General features: G+C 41.3%; 1 protein-coding gene across 5 annotated transcripts in view; it reads right to left on the bottom strand.

Moving 5' to 3' along the window:
* Positions 1-323: 323 nt before the first annotated feature.
* Positions 324-17,540, bottom strand: part of ELOVL5 (ELOVL fatty acid elongase 5) — a 38,734-nt gene continuing 21,517 nt past the window's right edge. For 4 of the 5 annotated variants that reach the window (XM_080388697.1, XM_080388696.1, XM_080388698.1 and 1 more), the window contains exons 2-8: positions 17,283-17,348; positions 15,226-15,413; positions 8,213-8,290; positions 7,405-7,576; positions 5,731-5,855; positions 3,712-3,846; positions 324-2,246 (exon numbers count right to left, since the gene is read on the bottom strand). In XM_080388697.1, coding sequence (XP_080244823.1) covers positions 2,115-2,246; positions 3,712-3,846; positions 5,731-5,855; positions 7,405-7,576; positions 8,213-8,290; positions 15,226-15,413; positions 17,283-17,340 — 888 coding nt within the window. In that variant the 5' untranslated portion in view covers positions 17,341-17,348 and the 3' untranslated portion in view covers positions 324-2,114. The remainder of the gene's footprint in view (positions 2,247-3,711; positions 3,847-5,730; positions 5,856-7,404; positions 7,577-8,212; positions 8,291-15,225; positions 15,414-17,282; positions 17,349-17,540) is intronic. The other variant, XM_080388700.1, reaches the window with a different exon arrangement.

The raw sequence follows: 17,540 nt of genomic DNA, 5'->3' as shown, positions 1-17,540 counted from the left end.
GGATATCTGAGGCACTAAGTCCCCCTCAGCCACATTAAGCTTTGCTCCTGGCACTCATCATCTCAGAGCCTTTGGGGCTGCTCTGCATTCAGTGAGTCAGTAATCCCAGTAGGTTTAATCCTTCACACTGACAAGTATTTCAACAACCAGGCAAGGGAAGAGCATTTAGTAACAGCCAAAGGTTTCTGTAAGGAATGTGTTACCAAATCTCTGGTACACTACATTTCTCTGAGTACCCGCAGCTGTCCTTCCATCACGACAGCTCCTCCTTGGTCTGACACAGGATGGGGAACTGTACAAACCCACCAGAATTCAGGCAGAGATCATCAAAAGTGTTTTAATGATTAAACCATGTCAAACATTAACAATGTAGGTATATTCAGATGAGCCAAGTGTTTAATTCTAGCACATTTAGACAGCCTATTTTGAACATTATAGCTGCTGTACTGAGCTATGTAAAGACTCTGCAAACCAGTACCTAGAAATGAAGACACACGCACAAGCTTTGATAATGTAAACATAACAGACACTGTCTCCTTCAAATCAAGGAATGAAAACCCACAAGGCTAGTAGAACTTACTAATTCTCTAAAAGATGTGCAAATTTTTTAAAAAAGATTTAATTAAAAAAACCCAACCAAACCAAACATGTTTAAACTGGCATTTATATAAATATCAAAAAACAAATAGTTAAACTTGAGCAATGACCAGCAGAATGTCTTGCACAATTCAAATTTTTAGAGCTTAATGAATAAAATATTCATAAGTCATACCTCACCACGGCAGATACCAGAATACCAGCAATAGATACTGGCTTTGCAACTGACTCCTCATATGTGCAAGGCGAGATTTTACAACAAGGAGTAACTTTAACAAGGACTCAAACAAAATTGTCAGATAACAAGCCAAAACATTACTGGTGATATACACAACTCACATTACAGAAACAGACATTTCCAGCACATTTCAGTAACATTTAAAAAACATTAGGTATGATTTTGACTGTTCAATTTCGCTTGTTTGGGAAAAAACCACATTTGTTAGGCACATTTTAAATGTGAACATATGCTACATGAAGAACAGTTCAGATACCAACTTAAATACAGATAATTCCATCAGAAAAAGCATCTTTCTGTCTTTGTTTTTAAATACACTTTTGGATATGTCACAGACTTAAACAGTAGCTCCTCAAATGTGGATATGGCTATGGTAATAACACTTGAAATTCTGCCAGTTTCCATATTAAAAACCACTCTCATCATTTAGCATTTACGAATTCTCAGAAATAAGAAAAAAAGAAAAAGAGAGAAAAAAGATGGGTCCACCCTGTATATACTCTAAACCTTAGAGACAATATTTAAATCTTAATGGACTGTGTAAGCGCCAATTAGTTTTACATTAGTGACATACTTCAAATAAAAAAATAAGATCTATTAAAAAGGTAAAATAAGTTTTCCATCTGGTTTGTGACTGTTTAGTCAGTTAAAGCCAAATATACAAAACTAAATGCGCCATTTCCAATTTCACTGTATCACGTAAGAGATACGTAACATTATGTATCACATACAGAACAGCAAAATGATCAATGGATTCTTCTACATGACTTTTTAATAAAAAGTCAGTCAACTGAAAAGTTGAAACATACCCTAATTTTTAAACCAGTAATAAGCTTTGGGCCCTGCTTTTTAATTTAAGGCATGTGTGTTTATCGACTGAAACCAGCATTGTACAAATTACCTCTACAATCACATGCATGACCTACAGTAAAAAAAATGGAGGTTTAGATTACAGTGTTTTCAAATTGTGAATCATAATTCAGCACCTATCATATTGACTAGTAAGGCAACAGCAGTGTCGGATACTATGATAATACTCCCTTCCACAGTCTATAGCGGGGTCAGTGACAGCCCAGAATTATTTTTAAACTTTAACCTACTTTTATGTTCTGTATACAGTTTCTAGGGTGTTTGCACTGGTTAAGTCCTACATAAATCACACTATTCTAGGCAGGAATAGTTACAGTAGCCGTTAGAGTATTAGTGCACAACTCTTATTGTGCTTACAATCAGATGATTTTGTTGTTGGGGTTATCAAAATGTTTTTTCAGTTTGGTCTTCAATCCTTCCTTTGTTTCCTTTGTTTCACATTGTTCTCAAGGGAAGAAGAGCTGTTTGTGTACCCGTTCACAGTGGCCGTAGAGCCGTTCTGATACTCTTTCCTCCTCGAGGATGCCTTCTTGTTGTAAGTCTAGAATATACGAAAAGACACATGGTTTTGCTTAAATAAATAACCATTTCCTCACAGTAACTCTAGAAACACAAAAGCAAACTCTCATCCACCGTTTTTAAGGACCTTGTGCCGGTGGCAGAGTCTAACAAGCTCAACCGTTTTTTGAGTATGAGGCTATACTATGCCTGCCATTCATCACAGCAAGAGGGTTAGTTCACTGGAAAAGAAAAAGGCTTGGTAGTAGGATGGTAGCATCAGTAGTGTTATGTTAATTAGAAACAAGGAAAGTGCTTCTATGAGCAGACTATGGCATAAGACTATATTCAAAATGACGAGGAAGGAGGTTTGATGCACTGCGGGTGACAGTACCTCAAACAAAGCCAGAACAAGAAGTGGGTAAACGGGAACACTGAGGGAAGTTCAGAGACAGAAACGTGAAAGGAACTTGCACTGGCCAACATGGTAAGCAAAACCTAACAGGAGCAGCGAGTCTCAATACACCAAAAAAAAATATTTACGGAAGTGAAAAAATATACATGAATTAGTCTCTGACAAAGGGGCTCAGTAGCCTGACAAGAGCATGTTTCCCGAAATACTGTGTGAAAGGAAGCGAGATGGTTAAAATATAAAATATGAGTAAAACTGATGAAAAAAGTCAAGTAATATTTGGAATATACTACCATATTTAATTAGCACGTTCCTATGCAGCAGGTGGTATGAACCACAGGACTGATTTTAAGTAGTACTGGCAGTTCAGATAGGGAAGCCTGTTTCCTCCCATGAATCGATCTTACCAGACCTGAAATCCTCAAATCTTTCAAGAGACGTTTAAAACAGAACACAGTTTGCTTGTTTGGGGGCAGTAGGCCGTGTTGGTTTGGTTTTCTGAGGATGGGTACATCTTTGCACAGAGCCCAACTACGAACTACTCAGAACAACACACACCAAGTCTGGCTGCACTCAGAGACAAAATGAATTTTGTAAAAACACAACTCAAAGTGCTAATTTTCCATATGAAAATACAAACAAACGCCTGTGAAGGTAAGTCAAACCCAGATTTCTGTATGTTGGGAGTTTGGGAAGTTTCCCTGGATATAAACCAAGCATTTCCCCTTGTGAGAGCACCAACGAAAAATTCCTTTGAGTGCTTCACAGGTTCACAGGCTGCCGTTTTATTTCAGACTGGAAAGCTGTTTCTTATTAAAAGCTCTTCCTCTCTCTCATCTGCTGTTAAAATTGCTTTAGTAAAATGCCGTTTTGTGCCGCTCTGCTCACTGAAACTACTAATCATTCTGAATTACAGATACAAAACATCAGAGGATAGGAAACCGGAGGGCAGACCAACAAGTAAAGTACTTTAGGAACACATGCATGTTACTGGAAGACAGCAAAAGGATATTTCAAGTGTATCTTTCTGCAAACAGCTTTCCAATGAGATACAGCCAGCAGAATGCTACAAAGAGTCAACGAATATTATTTTTACCTGAATATAGAAATTTGTGAAGAGGATAATCAAAGAAATCATATAAGAAATCTGGAAATACAGCCAACCCTGAGGAAATGCACATGGCCAAACAACACCACAGCTGGTCTGGAAGATTGTCAGGACAAACTGAATCTGGGGAGAGAAAAAAACCCAAAACAGAGAGAGAGAAGTAGCACATTAATACAGGCAGTAAAACCCCCATTATTGACGAAAGTGCCATTCGTTATTTCCAAAACAAGTCAAAAACATGCCATACTGTGTCTTTTGACAAGTTTACCCTCTCTTCTAACAGTGTAAACCTGAGTTAGTAGACATTCAGGTTGTGGGAGTCTGTTGTTTAAATGGGTTTATTTGATTGATATTGTTCTATTTTAGAGCATTAGAATAACTTACGTAGAACTGATTTATAAATATAAAAGGAACAAAGACCACCATCTTCCTAGTGAGAGCTCACTGGGGTTTGACTCCACCATCCTATCAGAGCAGGTATGCATCTCACTGCTCCAGCTGCAAAAGGTCACTGGGTCTACACAGAGACCCTGCAATCCTCTGCCTCTGACAGGGACTGCCTGACATATGGCTCCAGTGGAAGAACTTTAGGGGTAAAGGCTGTAGGGAAGCTGGGAAGGCAGGGAAGAGGACCAGGGTTTAATTACTTTCAATTACCTCTTTTGGAAAAACAGAGTTTGGGTTTAAGTGCTGCAGAGGGCCTTAGGCAAAATTCATCCTTACATGAAGGCTACCAGATTAGGGAATGTTTATTTAAAAAGGGAAAGACTGCTGTGTTCTGCTGTTATTTAGCTGCCCTTACAGCTATGCATGCAGAGCAGGCAGGGAAGTGAAAGCAGCTATTAGATAGCCGGGGGAGCAACCGAAGCACTGAGACACTTGCACTCTGCAGCACTCAAACAACCAGGATGAAGAATAGAATCTGGAAGTAGAACCCCCCCCAAAACACAAAACAAAACCCAACAAAAAAACCCCACAACAAACCTCCCCCCAAAACAATGATCCCCACCGCCACAGTACTTAGACATTCCTCAGTAAGGAAGGGTGCTAAAACAAGAAGATTTTGAGAATCAACACTGGATTGCTGGCAGCCAATGTTATTAGCGTGTTGTGAAACTGTTCACAGTTCCGAGGGAGTACTGGAGGGGTAGGGGCGGGAAGATAACCAAAAAAAGTTCGTCTCTAGGCTTCAGTTTCCCCACCTACAAAATGGGGAAGACAGAACACCAGAACACCCATGCACATTTCCTTATGGTTTCTGACGTATTATACATATTGAAGCCTGGCTCTCATGCAGTATCACTACAGCATGGGCCATTTTGCTTAATTTTGTTGCCCCTTTCATCTCCAGTGTGTACTCTGGGCTTCATCACTGTACACACAGGAAACAATACAAATGGATACAAGGAGTCCAACACAGAATTACAAGAGAAAAAAATCTGCCCATTTAAAGTGCAGGAGGAGACTAGAAATATTGAACAGTTTTTAATAAGCCATTTACAACTGCATGCAAAAGTGAGACAGAAAAGCCATTGTCCCGCAGGACTAGAATGACGGGCCTTGTTAGCTGTGGACTGCGTTGCACTCTGCTTCTGGTCCGTCATCTCAACATCAGGCTGAGCAACCAAGCAGAGAGAAGAGTATCCTAGGTCGAGTGGGTTGGAAGAAAAGCTTCTTCCTTCTCCCTGGATAGCAAGTCCCAGAAAACCCAGCGCTGCAACTCCCAAATACATCTAGTCACCCAACATGGCAAAGCGGAGAAAGATCCCACTGATCTTGGCACCGATTCATGTACACCATCAGACCTCAGGTCCCCATTGTTCTGAAAACAGAGCAGAGGTGCAGAAGCTAGATTTCTAGGGTGATTTAGGCACTTAAAAATGTAGAAGGTACTAGCCTTCATTCTCCTTTCTTCTACACCCTGCCAAAATTTTGTAACTTGGTAAACAAGAGGACCTCATCACAAATACAAGAGCCTGCTGAAACAGTGGAGAGCTCATCACTCACCAGCTGCCCTTGCGTGATGTACTTCTTCCACCACAGATAAGGACGCATTGCTGGCACAGCAGACAACCCGTAGTAGGAGTACATGAGGACATGGATAAAGCTGTTCAGTGTGGCACCAAAGTAAGCTAAAAAAAGGGGCAAAGGAAAAAGCAAGTACACTGTATTACCAGGAACACGCTGTCTACAATCTACAAAAATAACAAGTTCAAAATGTTACTGTTTAAAATGTTACCGTTTAAAATAAAATTTCTCTTAGAAGAAAGGCAAGAGATTTACTCCCTCCCCCAACTTTTCTCCTGCTCTTCTGTTCACCCAACGGAGTGGCTGAGCTGCTTTGCAGCTGCATGCTTTATTCCAGCCTTCTGGTTTTGATTCCTTGATTTATTCTTTTTTACATCTACATTGCGGCTTCTCAAGGGAACTGAAGAAGCTGATAAAGAGAAGGCATGTAAACATGCCCAACGATCCATAGCTTCACCCATCTAATTTTAGGCTTATTGCACTTCCTTTCAGGCACAAGCCTATTTTCTCATTTATAACCAAAAGCAACAGGTATCTTCAGAAACTGCAAGTTAGCCATTTTATTTGTCCCTGTTTACAGCACCTTTAGTCACTAAAGAAACTTCTAGTTTAACAACAAACTGCATAGCACTGTGATGACCAAGCAGAACATAAAGCTTGGAAAGGAAGAAGAAAAACACATAACTAGAAATAGCACAAAAGTATTTTCAGGACCACACAAACACAAGACAGATCTTACATATCGCCACTTTTGACCACTGTATAAACAGGGACTGACTTCCCTGGAGAACGTGGTTCCAGATGCACACTCTTTATAAGTTCAGCACTACTCACCGTTGTGCTGACAACAGAAAACAAATACGAGTTTCTATGTTATTTGGCTCAGAAAGCAGATGCTGAGCAACCCAGCCTCTTGGCCTGCACTGCCAGTAGTTCACATCCGCTGGATTTTGAAAGGTTTCTCTTGGATGCGCGTTCAACAAAGCCAGTATCTACAAGCTGCACATCTGAACCACAACTAAGCCACACCAATGCAGTTAGGAAACTAGATGTCAGCTAAAAGCAATGAAATTAAATATCAAAGCAAGATTAGCAGAGATTAGCAGGATTTAGACAGGAGGGGCATGGAAATCTTCCACTTCAGATGCCTTCGGTCAAGTTCATTAGCGCTCAGGGACAAGATTTTAATTGAAATCATTTGTTATGGCTAGTGGTATAATGAGATTAAACTGAGAAAGTAACAGCTCAAGTGAACTTGACAGATACACGGACAAGAGTCACTATTAACCATCTTGCAGTTGAAAGAAGCTTCTGGTCCTGACTGAAAAGTTTATTGTTTCATTAGAGGGTCTGCAACCATTGCAAAAAAGAGAAAGCAAAGCTGACGGGTATCAGACCTGGACTACTACAGCTGATAAACGTCAATTGCCACATGAATGAATTCTTCAAATTACATAGGCACACCTTTTCTAGAAGCTTTGTCAGCAGCTTAATTCCTGCAACTATCTACAACAGTTGCAATTCAGCAAAGCAGCTTAATACGGGACAGAACAAATCCTGAAGCTGAAGGTACCAGAGATGTCTGGTTTGACCAAAAGAAGATCAAACCAAGGCCCCTGTTGCACGTCTTCCCCACCATAACCCAGTACTTACAGTGACCACAAGGCACCCAGTTCATCACAAACCACCAAATGTTCAGCATTGTTGCATGGTGGTAGACATGCAGAACAGTGATCTGATGATTATTTTTCCGCAAAATGAAAAAGAAGGTATCCATGAACTCGATGAGTTTGGAGAAATAGTACCACCAGAGGACACGTATGATCTAGAAAGGAGGAAACAAGTTTTAGAAGCATTGCATGTTGTGGGGGCTTTCAACCCTTTAGCTGTCTCAATATTTTAAATCCAGATTCTGTCCTGCACTGCTTGAAGACCCTGCTGAAATCATCTGTAATGCTTCCACCTTAGGTTTTTCTATAGGAGATCTAGGCACAAACCCATAGCTACAGCTGAAAACAGGATGACAAACACTTTTACAAGGCTACTGCTGTGCACTTGGTGCGTCCTGGGAGAAATAAAAAAATATTTAACCAGAGTTGGTCTTGCAGTGCCCTCTGTAAAGGAGAGGTCTGAAGACTGACCAGAAGAAATCATCACCACATCTCAGGAAGATAAGGGGACTCATAGCACACAGTGGTTGGATATAGTCTGAAGACCAAGTCCTTGGTTTTTGACCTGAAAACACTTGAAAATTTACAGATAATTGCTCAATAAAATACCAACCATGAATATGTTGTAGATTAACTACTATGTTTGACAATGTGTTGCCATTGTATTGTAAAAGGGGGGAAAAAAGCATATAGTTTGGACAAAATCTGCATAATCAATACTGTTCTGCTCTCCACTTACACACAAGTGGACAATTTGAAACGTTGTTAGCTAGAAGTCCTGATTACGTTACCTTCATATCAGCTGCTCCTCCACTGTGTGTATCCTGACAGAAGAAATTGTATCCTCCTTCCCATACTCCTGTCACCAGCTGAGAAGATCAAAAAAATAAAGTGTTATCTGGGCGGAAGGCTGCGCCCCGCAGCACACACAAACCTCCACAGCGGCTCTGCCGAGACACGTGGCGTCGAGGGAACGAAGGATTCGTGGGCACTCGCGTGTGGCATCGGGTTGAATTCAAGCACAAAGCAGTAACAGAACCACAGTGGAGGGTGAATTAAATTATTTCTGTTGGGGTACACCTGAATAAAAATCGGAGGTAGCATTATCCCCAATTTATCCCACGTAGCATATGTGGTTTGCAGCGTCCTACTGCATGCAGACTCTCAAGATCTTTCCTTCTTGGCTGATGGTCTTATTGCAGAAAGTGAATGACCAAAGTAAAGTGAAAATATTTTTCTTCTGATTATTTTTGGAAAGAAAAAGTTGTATTTTTAAAAAGTTTCATACACAGAGATCTGACTACAATTTTTTCAACCATGTAGCAGAACAAATCTTCAGCTTTGCTATCCTTAACAGCTAACAACTGATGTTTTACCGTATTGCGATTCTTCAAGATCTTTTTAAATACCTCACTCCCCCCAAGAACATTACATCGCTCCCAGTACAAGTGACCCCACAGGATACACCCTTGCCGGCCTGACTTCCTGGTGTAACACGTAACACCTCAAACATGACAGAATTACTTTTAAGAGTAACAACCAGCTATTAGTCATGAAAGGATGACACAGAGCCTGCTGCCAAGAGGCTGGCTGAAACCTCCAGAGAAGCAAGAGGCAAAGCTGGACATCCACATTCCACCCTTTCACAGGTGGGAGATGGAGGGACCAAGCCCCCCTTTTAACATCAAAGCAGAAGGGATCACTGGATGTTGTTTATAAAGTTTTTCCTCTTGGGAATAGCATGAGGAGAGAAGTAACAAATTTAGACAAATCCCAAGTGAGAAAGAGAATTGTTAGAGATCCCAAAAGCATTTTAAAGGCAGAGACAGATATGCTGTGCAAGCAAGTTGCCCATTTTTGGTCTTATCTATGCTTGTGCAGAATTTAAAAAAAAAAAAAAAAAAAAAAAAAGCTTTGCAGAGCCACAGTGGAAAACTCTGTACCATAAGCCATTTAAAATAATCATTTGATTAAGGAACTACATAACTGGTACGATTCAATGCTGCTCAGACCTGTGAATGAGAAGCTAATTTTAAAAGGTACAATAAAGATTATCACTTAAATGATCTACCTTTTCCTAATGTTATTTCTTTCACGCCTCATTTCCCCCCTAAATTAGCTTTTAAAATACCCAGTAAGCCTAGGTGATTATTTTTGACCCTCTGAGATAGAATTATTCCCACTATTTAAGGGAGAGGGAAAAAAAAAAAAGACAAAAAAAAGACATTCAGTTATACCATAACATATAGACCTGGAATTATCTCATGTATTAGATCTAAATCAATACCACACCGCCACAGTGAGAGCCAGGCAGCTGTGCACATCAGTGGCAGACTCAAGCACTTTCTCTATCCAAGCAGCAAAGGGAACACCGCTGGAGGAGCACCCTCCTAGCCATAAGGCAGGCATGGCTGTGCAAAGCACAGCAGTTTAAAGGTGGTGCCCTGCTAAAGGACCAGCTACATCCCGGAGCAAGCCTTGCACCAAACCGCTCTTAGGGCACTGAGGGAACGTCTGCGTGGCTCTGCAAGTGCCCGCCAGTCCCTCAGACAGAAGACCACATTGTGCTGTGATCACGTTGTTAAGAGCTTACAGATGTTTTCATACAGTTCTCATAGTTCAAGGAACTGTTAGGAATAGAGAGAAAATCACAATGTTTATATTGTAATTAATCCAAATAGCATCCATCACTAATGCTGTGGTCCATAAACTTCTCCCAAGTAAAGGCTAGCATAGTGAAACCCCAAGAATTTTCCTTGCACTTGATACAGGTTCGCTACCTAAAGCGTAACACAACCACAGGTGCCTGGATGGATCCCACCTCTCTGAAGGACAAAGGCATCAGTGTGGCCATTGGAGCTTCAGCTAAATCCCAGTATTCCCTTGTTTCCAGAAGAGCATATAATAATATGCTGGGAGCTGTAGTACTCTCACAGCCACAGGTGCTTGTTTAAATGATAGAAGCAAAGCAACACTGGTAGGAAACGGTAACATCTTTTATCATATAAATAATTAGCATAGTTACAAAAAGAATTTAATCACTCCCTTTCCAGAAGGAACTAAATAGTGACAGGTGCTACTGCTGCCCATAAACCTTGCTGGGTGCAACATACAAGACGGATAATCCTCCTGAGTTAGCCAGCTGCTCCTCTGCCTGACACCACTATTTCTTGCACCCTCAATACTTTCAGCACACGCTGGAAGGCTTCAGAACACAAAACCAATGGGCCACCCTGAGACCTGACCACGAACGGTTCCCAAATGGCTCTGTTACGCACAGGGCTGGGTGCACAGCACCAGGGAGCTGCTTGTGTGCCACCTAGAAAGCAATAAACAGAGGCGTCTTCAATTGCCAGCTAGCGTGTTTAAGTCATGGCTCATGCTTGCTGTGGTCTGCTTCCAAGGTGGCCAGAGTTTCTAATCCCTCCTTAAAGCTACCGTACAGCAGGTCTCAACTTGCCCAGCAACAGGCTGGTGGCTCCTCAGCCACCCCAGGCTTGAGACAACCCTTCCCTGCTCGCTGTCCCTACGAAGTCCTTCATCTTCAGCTTGGCAGGAGCCCAGGCTTGCTAATGGCATTGCCGATGCACAACCACAGACGTATCTTCTCCCGAGAAATTAACTTGTCCAGAAAAGGCTGACTATAATAATTTTCACCAGAGTATGTGATTTTTAAGCGACCCAAAGAGAGACAGGTCTTTCACAAGCCAGTTAAAATAGCACTTAAAGTCAGCGTTAAGTCTCTCAGCTCTGGAGAAAACCCTGCAGCTTGTAGTTGCTCTTGTGCTCAAGCAACTCATACCTCCTTCCCCTGCACTGACATTTTTTTGGTATTGCTTTCGTTTTGTAATGCTGTTGCTGAATTCTTTAAAATGCTGTGGCATGTGGTTTTATCAACTCTGCTACCAAAATAAACCGGCACACAAACACCAGTCTGACTGGGCTGTAGGAGAGGTGTTATAGGGGAGGATTTTGTAGGATATTTTTTTTATAGAACCAAAGTCTGAGACTGGCTGGGAAAGGGCAGATAAGGGTCCCAGCACTGCAGCACTCTGCCAAGGCAGGATGGGTTTACGAGCTTCAGAACAGAGATAGATTAGAGTGAAAAGAAACAGACGTTCACACCTCTGATCAAAGAAAGCAAATGCCTGCAGAGACACAAAATTTTATCTTTACATGAACACCACCACCTCAGGACAGAGGTAAGGCTTTGGGACCTGTAAAGAAAGAAAGGGGAGAGGAAAGAGCCGCCTGGCAGCAAGTCACCACCCGCAGCTCAGGTGCCACGGCACCTCTTCACCAGGTCCCCTCCTTCCTGAAACAAGGTGCAGCTCTTAGAATGCTTTTCCTACAGCACATACAACGCCTCCCTCATCAGGAAAATCTGAGACTTCTCTCAAGCAGATTCAGTAGGGAATTAGTTTTTCAGCGAAGAAAAAAAGACAGTGAAGAGATCAGTTGAAGTGAGCCTTCACCACTGACCAATTTTCTCAAATCTAAGTCCGGGTGGTCCAGACCACTTGGCTAGTTTTGCTAACAAACATCCCCAAAATACAACAGGTCTGCATGCCGTGCAGCTGGGTGCCCTGCGCTCTCCCTGCTTGTCCAGATCACCCAGCCGAGAGCTGAGCAGAGGCACGGTCCCTACCCACAGCATCGCATGACCGCTGGTCCCATGCAGAGCAGTGACAGGGGTGGAAGCAGTGCCGCCCCTGCCGCTCTAACTACCCCCACAGCTTTCAGATACAGCTGCGGCAGCCAGCAGGCAACTGACCCGCATCCCGTAACCCCTCCGCCAGCCACCCTGCTACACACCCTGCCCACCATGCAGGAGGCCACCCCTGGCTGCTCCTGCCCGAGACAGGAGTGCTATTTCCCCTCAAAGTCTAAGCACCGTAGCTTTACACAGAATAAAACTTTGCTGTTTGCCCCTAATGAGCGTCCCCTCTTCCTGAAGTATGGGAGTGACAGGTCAGCCCGGAGAAACCTCTCCCACCCCCCGGGGTCTGCCTTGCCTTTTGTATTGTCTGGGACAAGCACAGGCCACTACTCTGTTCTGCTAACACCAGAACCCAGCCCGCTCATTATATGCCCAAATAAATAATTTATAGCAAGTACCCACAGAAACTACTATCTTTGGAATTCCAAATAAGAGGTGTAAGATTTCTAGTGATTTTAAAATGAGGTTATATTATATTACATCAGTAGACCAAGCGGTGCAAGTACACAATAGCTAGAATTATACAAATCCTACAGTGCAAAATTTTCCCCCCCACGTTACTGCATACAGACATTCAGATGTAAGGTCAGAAAACCAAGTAGGTCACCTTTTTCATCCTAACTGGGAGGATGCCTCACTTGAACATCTTGTTTTGGTCACATAAACTGAGCTGTGATGCTATGAATCACGACCTGAGCGACCACAGCTGTAACTGGGAAAAACTCCAACGCAGGGTTTCAGATGTGTTGTACACAAGCTATTAAAGCAGCTTATTTTCAGACAGGCTACTAAACAAGTTCATAAGTGGTGATGTTTTATGACTTCTCAAACTAGCACTGAAAAAAGTTTTATGCAGCTGAAATTCAAAGTGACAACAAGGAAGAGAACAGGGAGTTACTTCTCTTTTTTTCGGTGCTGCTCTTCATCATCTTAAAAGTTGAGTACACGTATTATAAACCGCAACTGACGTGTGGCTAATCCTTCAAAGCCAAATTTCCATGACTGTTGTGATCCGAGCGAGGGTATCGCCTGCTTTGCACTGACACAGGTAATTGAGGAGGCACTACAGCCAGAGAACATACCTGGAGGTGCAGGAGGCTGATTTTTTTCCCTATCACCTAGCCCTTCGGCTCTCTCCCTGCAAGCATCAAGCAGCACGGTGTTATGTCAGCACAGCTCTTTACTTGGCAGCATTTTTGTGGGATCAGTCACTCGTCACAGAACGTTGCCTGCCCTCACATCTAGCATGTAAGTGCTGTCAAACACATTTAGTTGCAATTATTAGGAGTTTAAGAGTCTTTATAAAACTGTGGCTTTCTATATTCCCATTTATAAAGAGAAGATATATTTACAACAGTACCAATGAACACTTCCACATAGATAATGTTAAATTAAGAGCAATATTCACTTTCCTGTAAAGCATTTTGCTATATAGGAAGGAGAAGCCTTAATATTTGCTGTGTTTTAGTTGTCTCATTCCTTCACAATGTAACCAGGTGAACAGCTTTTGTAAGTACGAGGACTTTTTCGGCATACAATAAATAGTCCTTTCTGGGTAACCAGTTAATTATTGACAAGAAAAAGACATTCATAAGATCAACAGTTCGGATATTTTCTATTTTTTAAATTTATCATCAGGTTTTGGAACATAGCAGAATGTTACAGTGAATTTCATTTGGAAACTATGAGGATTACTCCAAGTATTTAAGGGAAAAAGATTGGTTGTCCTGATCTGCCCGCACTTAGTACAACTGAAGAAAAGTCTGAACTTGTAAATCTTCAATAACATAGCTGGAGGCTAAAATAATAGATTAGTATATAACTATAAATAGAATCTGTGTAAAATAATGCAATGATGCACATGAAGTCCACAGCAACACTACTTTCAGACTAATTAAACAGATGAAGACACTAATTTTTCTGGATTATAACAACCTGACAGAGAAGTTAGAAATGCAAACATATCAAGAATACAAGTTGTTCCAAGTACCTACTCAATCCAAACCTCTTCCTGCCCCCCCCCCCCCCAAATTAAGTATCAAAGTTCTTAATAACTCAGCTCAGTATTTTTTGACTAGACAATTCACTACACAACAGAAATTACTTTAAGTTTAAATAATTTCTTATCTAAAAACTCACCTTGTAAAATACTATAGAATTAACTACAAACTTAAAGAAGAATTACAGCGTGCATATGCTTCTAAGCAAACAACAACAACAAAATAATAATTGCCTGTTGAAAATGAAATCTCTCCTTACGGAAAGGAGAAACACTTTTGGTTAAAAGCAAGTCAGATTATTGTGTACATTAAAACCACACACTCAATTTTCTGACCACATTCTTATTTACACTGCCGTACTTCTTCATTTTCGCTTTACTAAAAAACCTATAATCCTGAGTAGATGCAGCTAAAAGTGCTCTCGGGGAAGCAGAAAACTTTATACTGCTTAAATCTTTGTTTTGTTAGGAAAGAATGTAACTCCACAGAAAGTCTCATTCAGTTTGAAATACATTTGTATGTTCAGATTTTAAGTTCCAAGAAACAGATGAATCACAATGACATTGATGCAATTGTTTCAGCAAAACTAAGAGGACACAAAAGAAGCTACTGCAAGCTTACAGAAACGGATGCAAAGAGCGTGTGCACGATTAATCACACTTAAATAAAACATGTTTTGCACTCCAAATCAAGCTGTAGTTTTGCTACAAAGTACTTTGTACCATCCACCAGCACAATCACATTGAGCACGTCTTCTAGGAAAGGAGGAGTTACTGAGGGAGTAGCCAGCTTCATGCTGAAAGGTCAGACCTTCACTTGCCCTGGGCGAGACAAGTGCATTTGAAACATTGCTAACCAAGTTCAGCAATGTTTCAGGCAAGGTTTGTTTCACACCATCCTTAGGGGTAACATTACAAGTATGGTTTTCTTCCCTGAGAAGTGACATTAAAGAACAGTTGCAACGTGTTCTGCAGATGTTTCCCCAGGTTTAGGAGAACTGTCCTCAGAGATCACTCTCAACACAAGCCAATACAATTAAAGCAGATACTGCAGAATAACCCCAACCCAACCCCTTTTCTCCTACCTCATAAAACATATACAGAGAAAGCAGTGTAAGTCCAAGGTTGTAGACCACTAGAATACCCCTGCATGAGAATGGCTGCTTATTCCGCATGTACTTTGGTCCTAGCCATACGATTAGCAAGTACAAGACTGAGAAGATAAAGGTAGGTGTATAGTTCTCCAGAAGAAGCCATCCTTTTACTCTGGGATCTGAAACAAACAAAAACATGCGAAGACTTAGATTTTGTAAGGGGAAGAATTCAATGCATCCAGAAAAAAAACTGTACCCAAAATGCTTCTATTGCCAGAACACTACAGAAAGATGAAGGAATAGCAGCAAGCCCTTTTATTAAGGGCCACATTACTAATTACAGCCAACCTTTGCGAACAACAAGATTTTAGTTATACAGTTAAAGAAAGCAGAAATAGTTCTCTTCCTAAGGCATAAATATTCTTAAATTATTACTGCTATTATTTTAAAATACTCATTATATTCAGAATTGTTGTTCATCTTGAACACCACAGATACGCTCAAATTATAAAGAAAAGCTTCAACGACCCTCTCCCCCTTATTCTCTCAAACCATCCCGTCCCAGTAGCACACATCTTATTTCCCCACAGCGCCAAAGCTAAGAGTGAAGCAGGTACCTCTGCGGTTATTGGTAGATGGTCCTGATAATTACCTTCTAATTAATACTAAGACAATTAAATTTACATATGTGCTACTCAAAAGGATTAAATTTTGGAGTTCTTGTATAAGCAATGGAACACAGAGCACTCAGTCCAGTCTGATTAACCAGTCCAGTTGGCAACACTGTCAGGAAAAGCACGTAAGCCACTCAGAACCGGGCAGTTTCAGGGGAGCGCTTGGGACAAGCGCACGATCTTTCAGAACCTCAACTGTGTTGTCCATACTCAGCATCAGTATGGTATCTCACTCCTCTCACTGAAGGCAGCCCAAAGGATTGAAACCAAGTTTACCAAACCATAAAGGAACAATCCAAGTATTGCTGGCATTCACAGCCCTGACAATTTGAAATGAGTCATATGAGGATCCTGCATGTAAGCAATGAGGTTGGGAACCCGTTAAGAAAACCGAGGAATTTGCCACCTTTATGGTTCATTATTTTTAAGACAGACCATATGCCAGCACACGCAGTAAATTACATCAGGACATCCAGACTAATTTAAATGGGCTTAGTACAAAGAGGGGGACAGCAAGGGCACTGAGCTACTAAAACCAAACAGAAAACACACTCTGAAGGATCAGAGGCTTGTTCCAACTCCTGTGGACTTTGCCCTGTGAGGAAGCAGCACCACCACCAGAGTTTCACTGGGACAAAGTAGAAAAGACGATACTGAAGGGATCAGAGGAAGAAAGCACACACCACTGTGAAGCACTGCTACGTACACTCGGTACGGGACGCATCTAATCCCCCCTGGCCAGGACCAGGTGGAACAGGGCCATCCCTACCCTAGCTGGAAACCCTCACCTGCCACTGCCTGCCCCGGTCCCACTGCCTTTCCCTTCCTCACACTGACCAGGATCGCTGTTCTCCACCTGTAGACCTTTTCCCAGTGAAAAAACTACCAAAACCATTGTTTCTTTAAAAAGAATGGTTTCAGAAGAAGCAATGCTTTTAAAAAAAATACAGCCTTTTTTCAGTGAGAAATTCCTTAGCAGCTCTAGTTATGAGGGCAAGAGTATTTTTATTTTATCAAATGCAAATGTAAAAAATATCTTTTAAAAGTAACTTAGTAAATTTAAAAAAAAAAAAACAAACAGGCAGCAAAGATCTGAGGTAAGTCATTCATTAAGGCTAACAACAGGAGCTTAACTGATAGTAAGAAGAATAGCACCTACGACTGTCATAGCTGAAAAATCAGCAGCTCTTCAAGTCAAGAGACAAGAAGCATTGAGCAGACTTATTTATTACAGAATCATACATTTTGATGCTTTGCAGATACTAAAGGAAGTAGTCACCTGTCAAAGTCAGGATGTTAGAAGGAAGCTGTTTCTCATGTAGCTGCTCTTTAGTATCAGTTTTATTTCTGTACTTAATCTTTGACAAATCTTACCTCTGGGTCCAAGCCAAACATCAAGGTAGCTATTGATTGTTTTATCCAGAAATTCCATTCTACAATCTATTGAAATGGAAAGAAGAGGAGAAAGTTAGTTCTTCAGCTCACAAAACAAGTTTAATCATCTGAATACTGACTGTATGTGAGGGTTAACAAAGAAAATACTAATATGCAAAAACTAATATGCAGCAGACATAGTGGACATTCCTAGCGTGTATAAAGTGAACGAAGCTTATTCTAGTCTCAGAGACACAC

This window comes from Falco punctatus (assembly GCF_963210335.1).
Source record: "Falco punctatus genome assembly, chromosome: 5".
NCBI classification, from domain to species: domain Eukaryota; kingdom Metazoa; phylum Chordata; class Aves; order Falconiformes; family Falconidae; genus Falco; species Falco punctatus.
The sequence above is the reverse complement of the archived record's forward strand: the minus strand, read 5'-3'. Positions and strand labels throughout refer to the sequence as shown.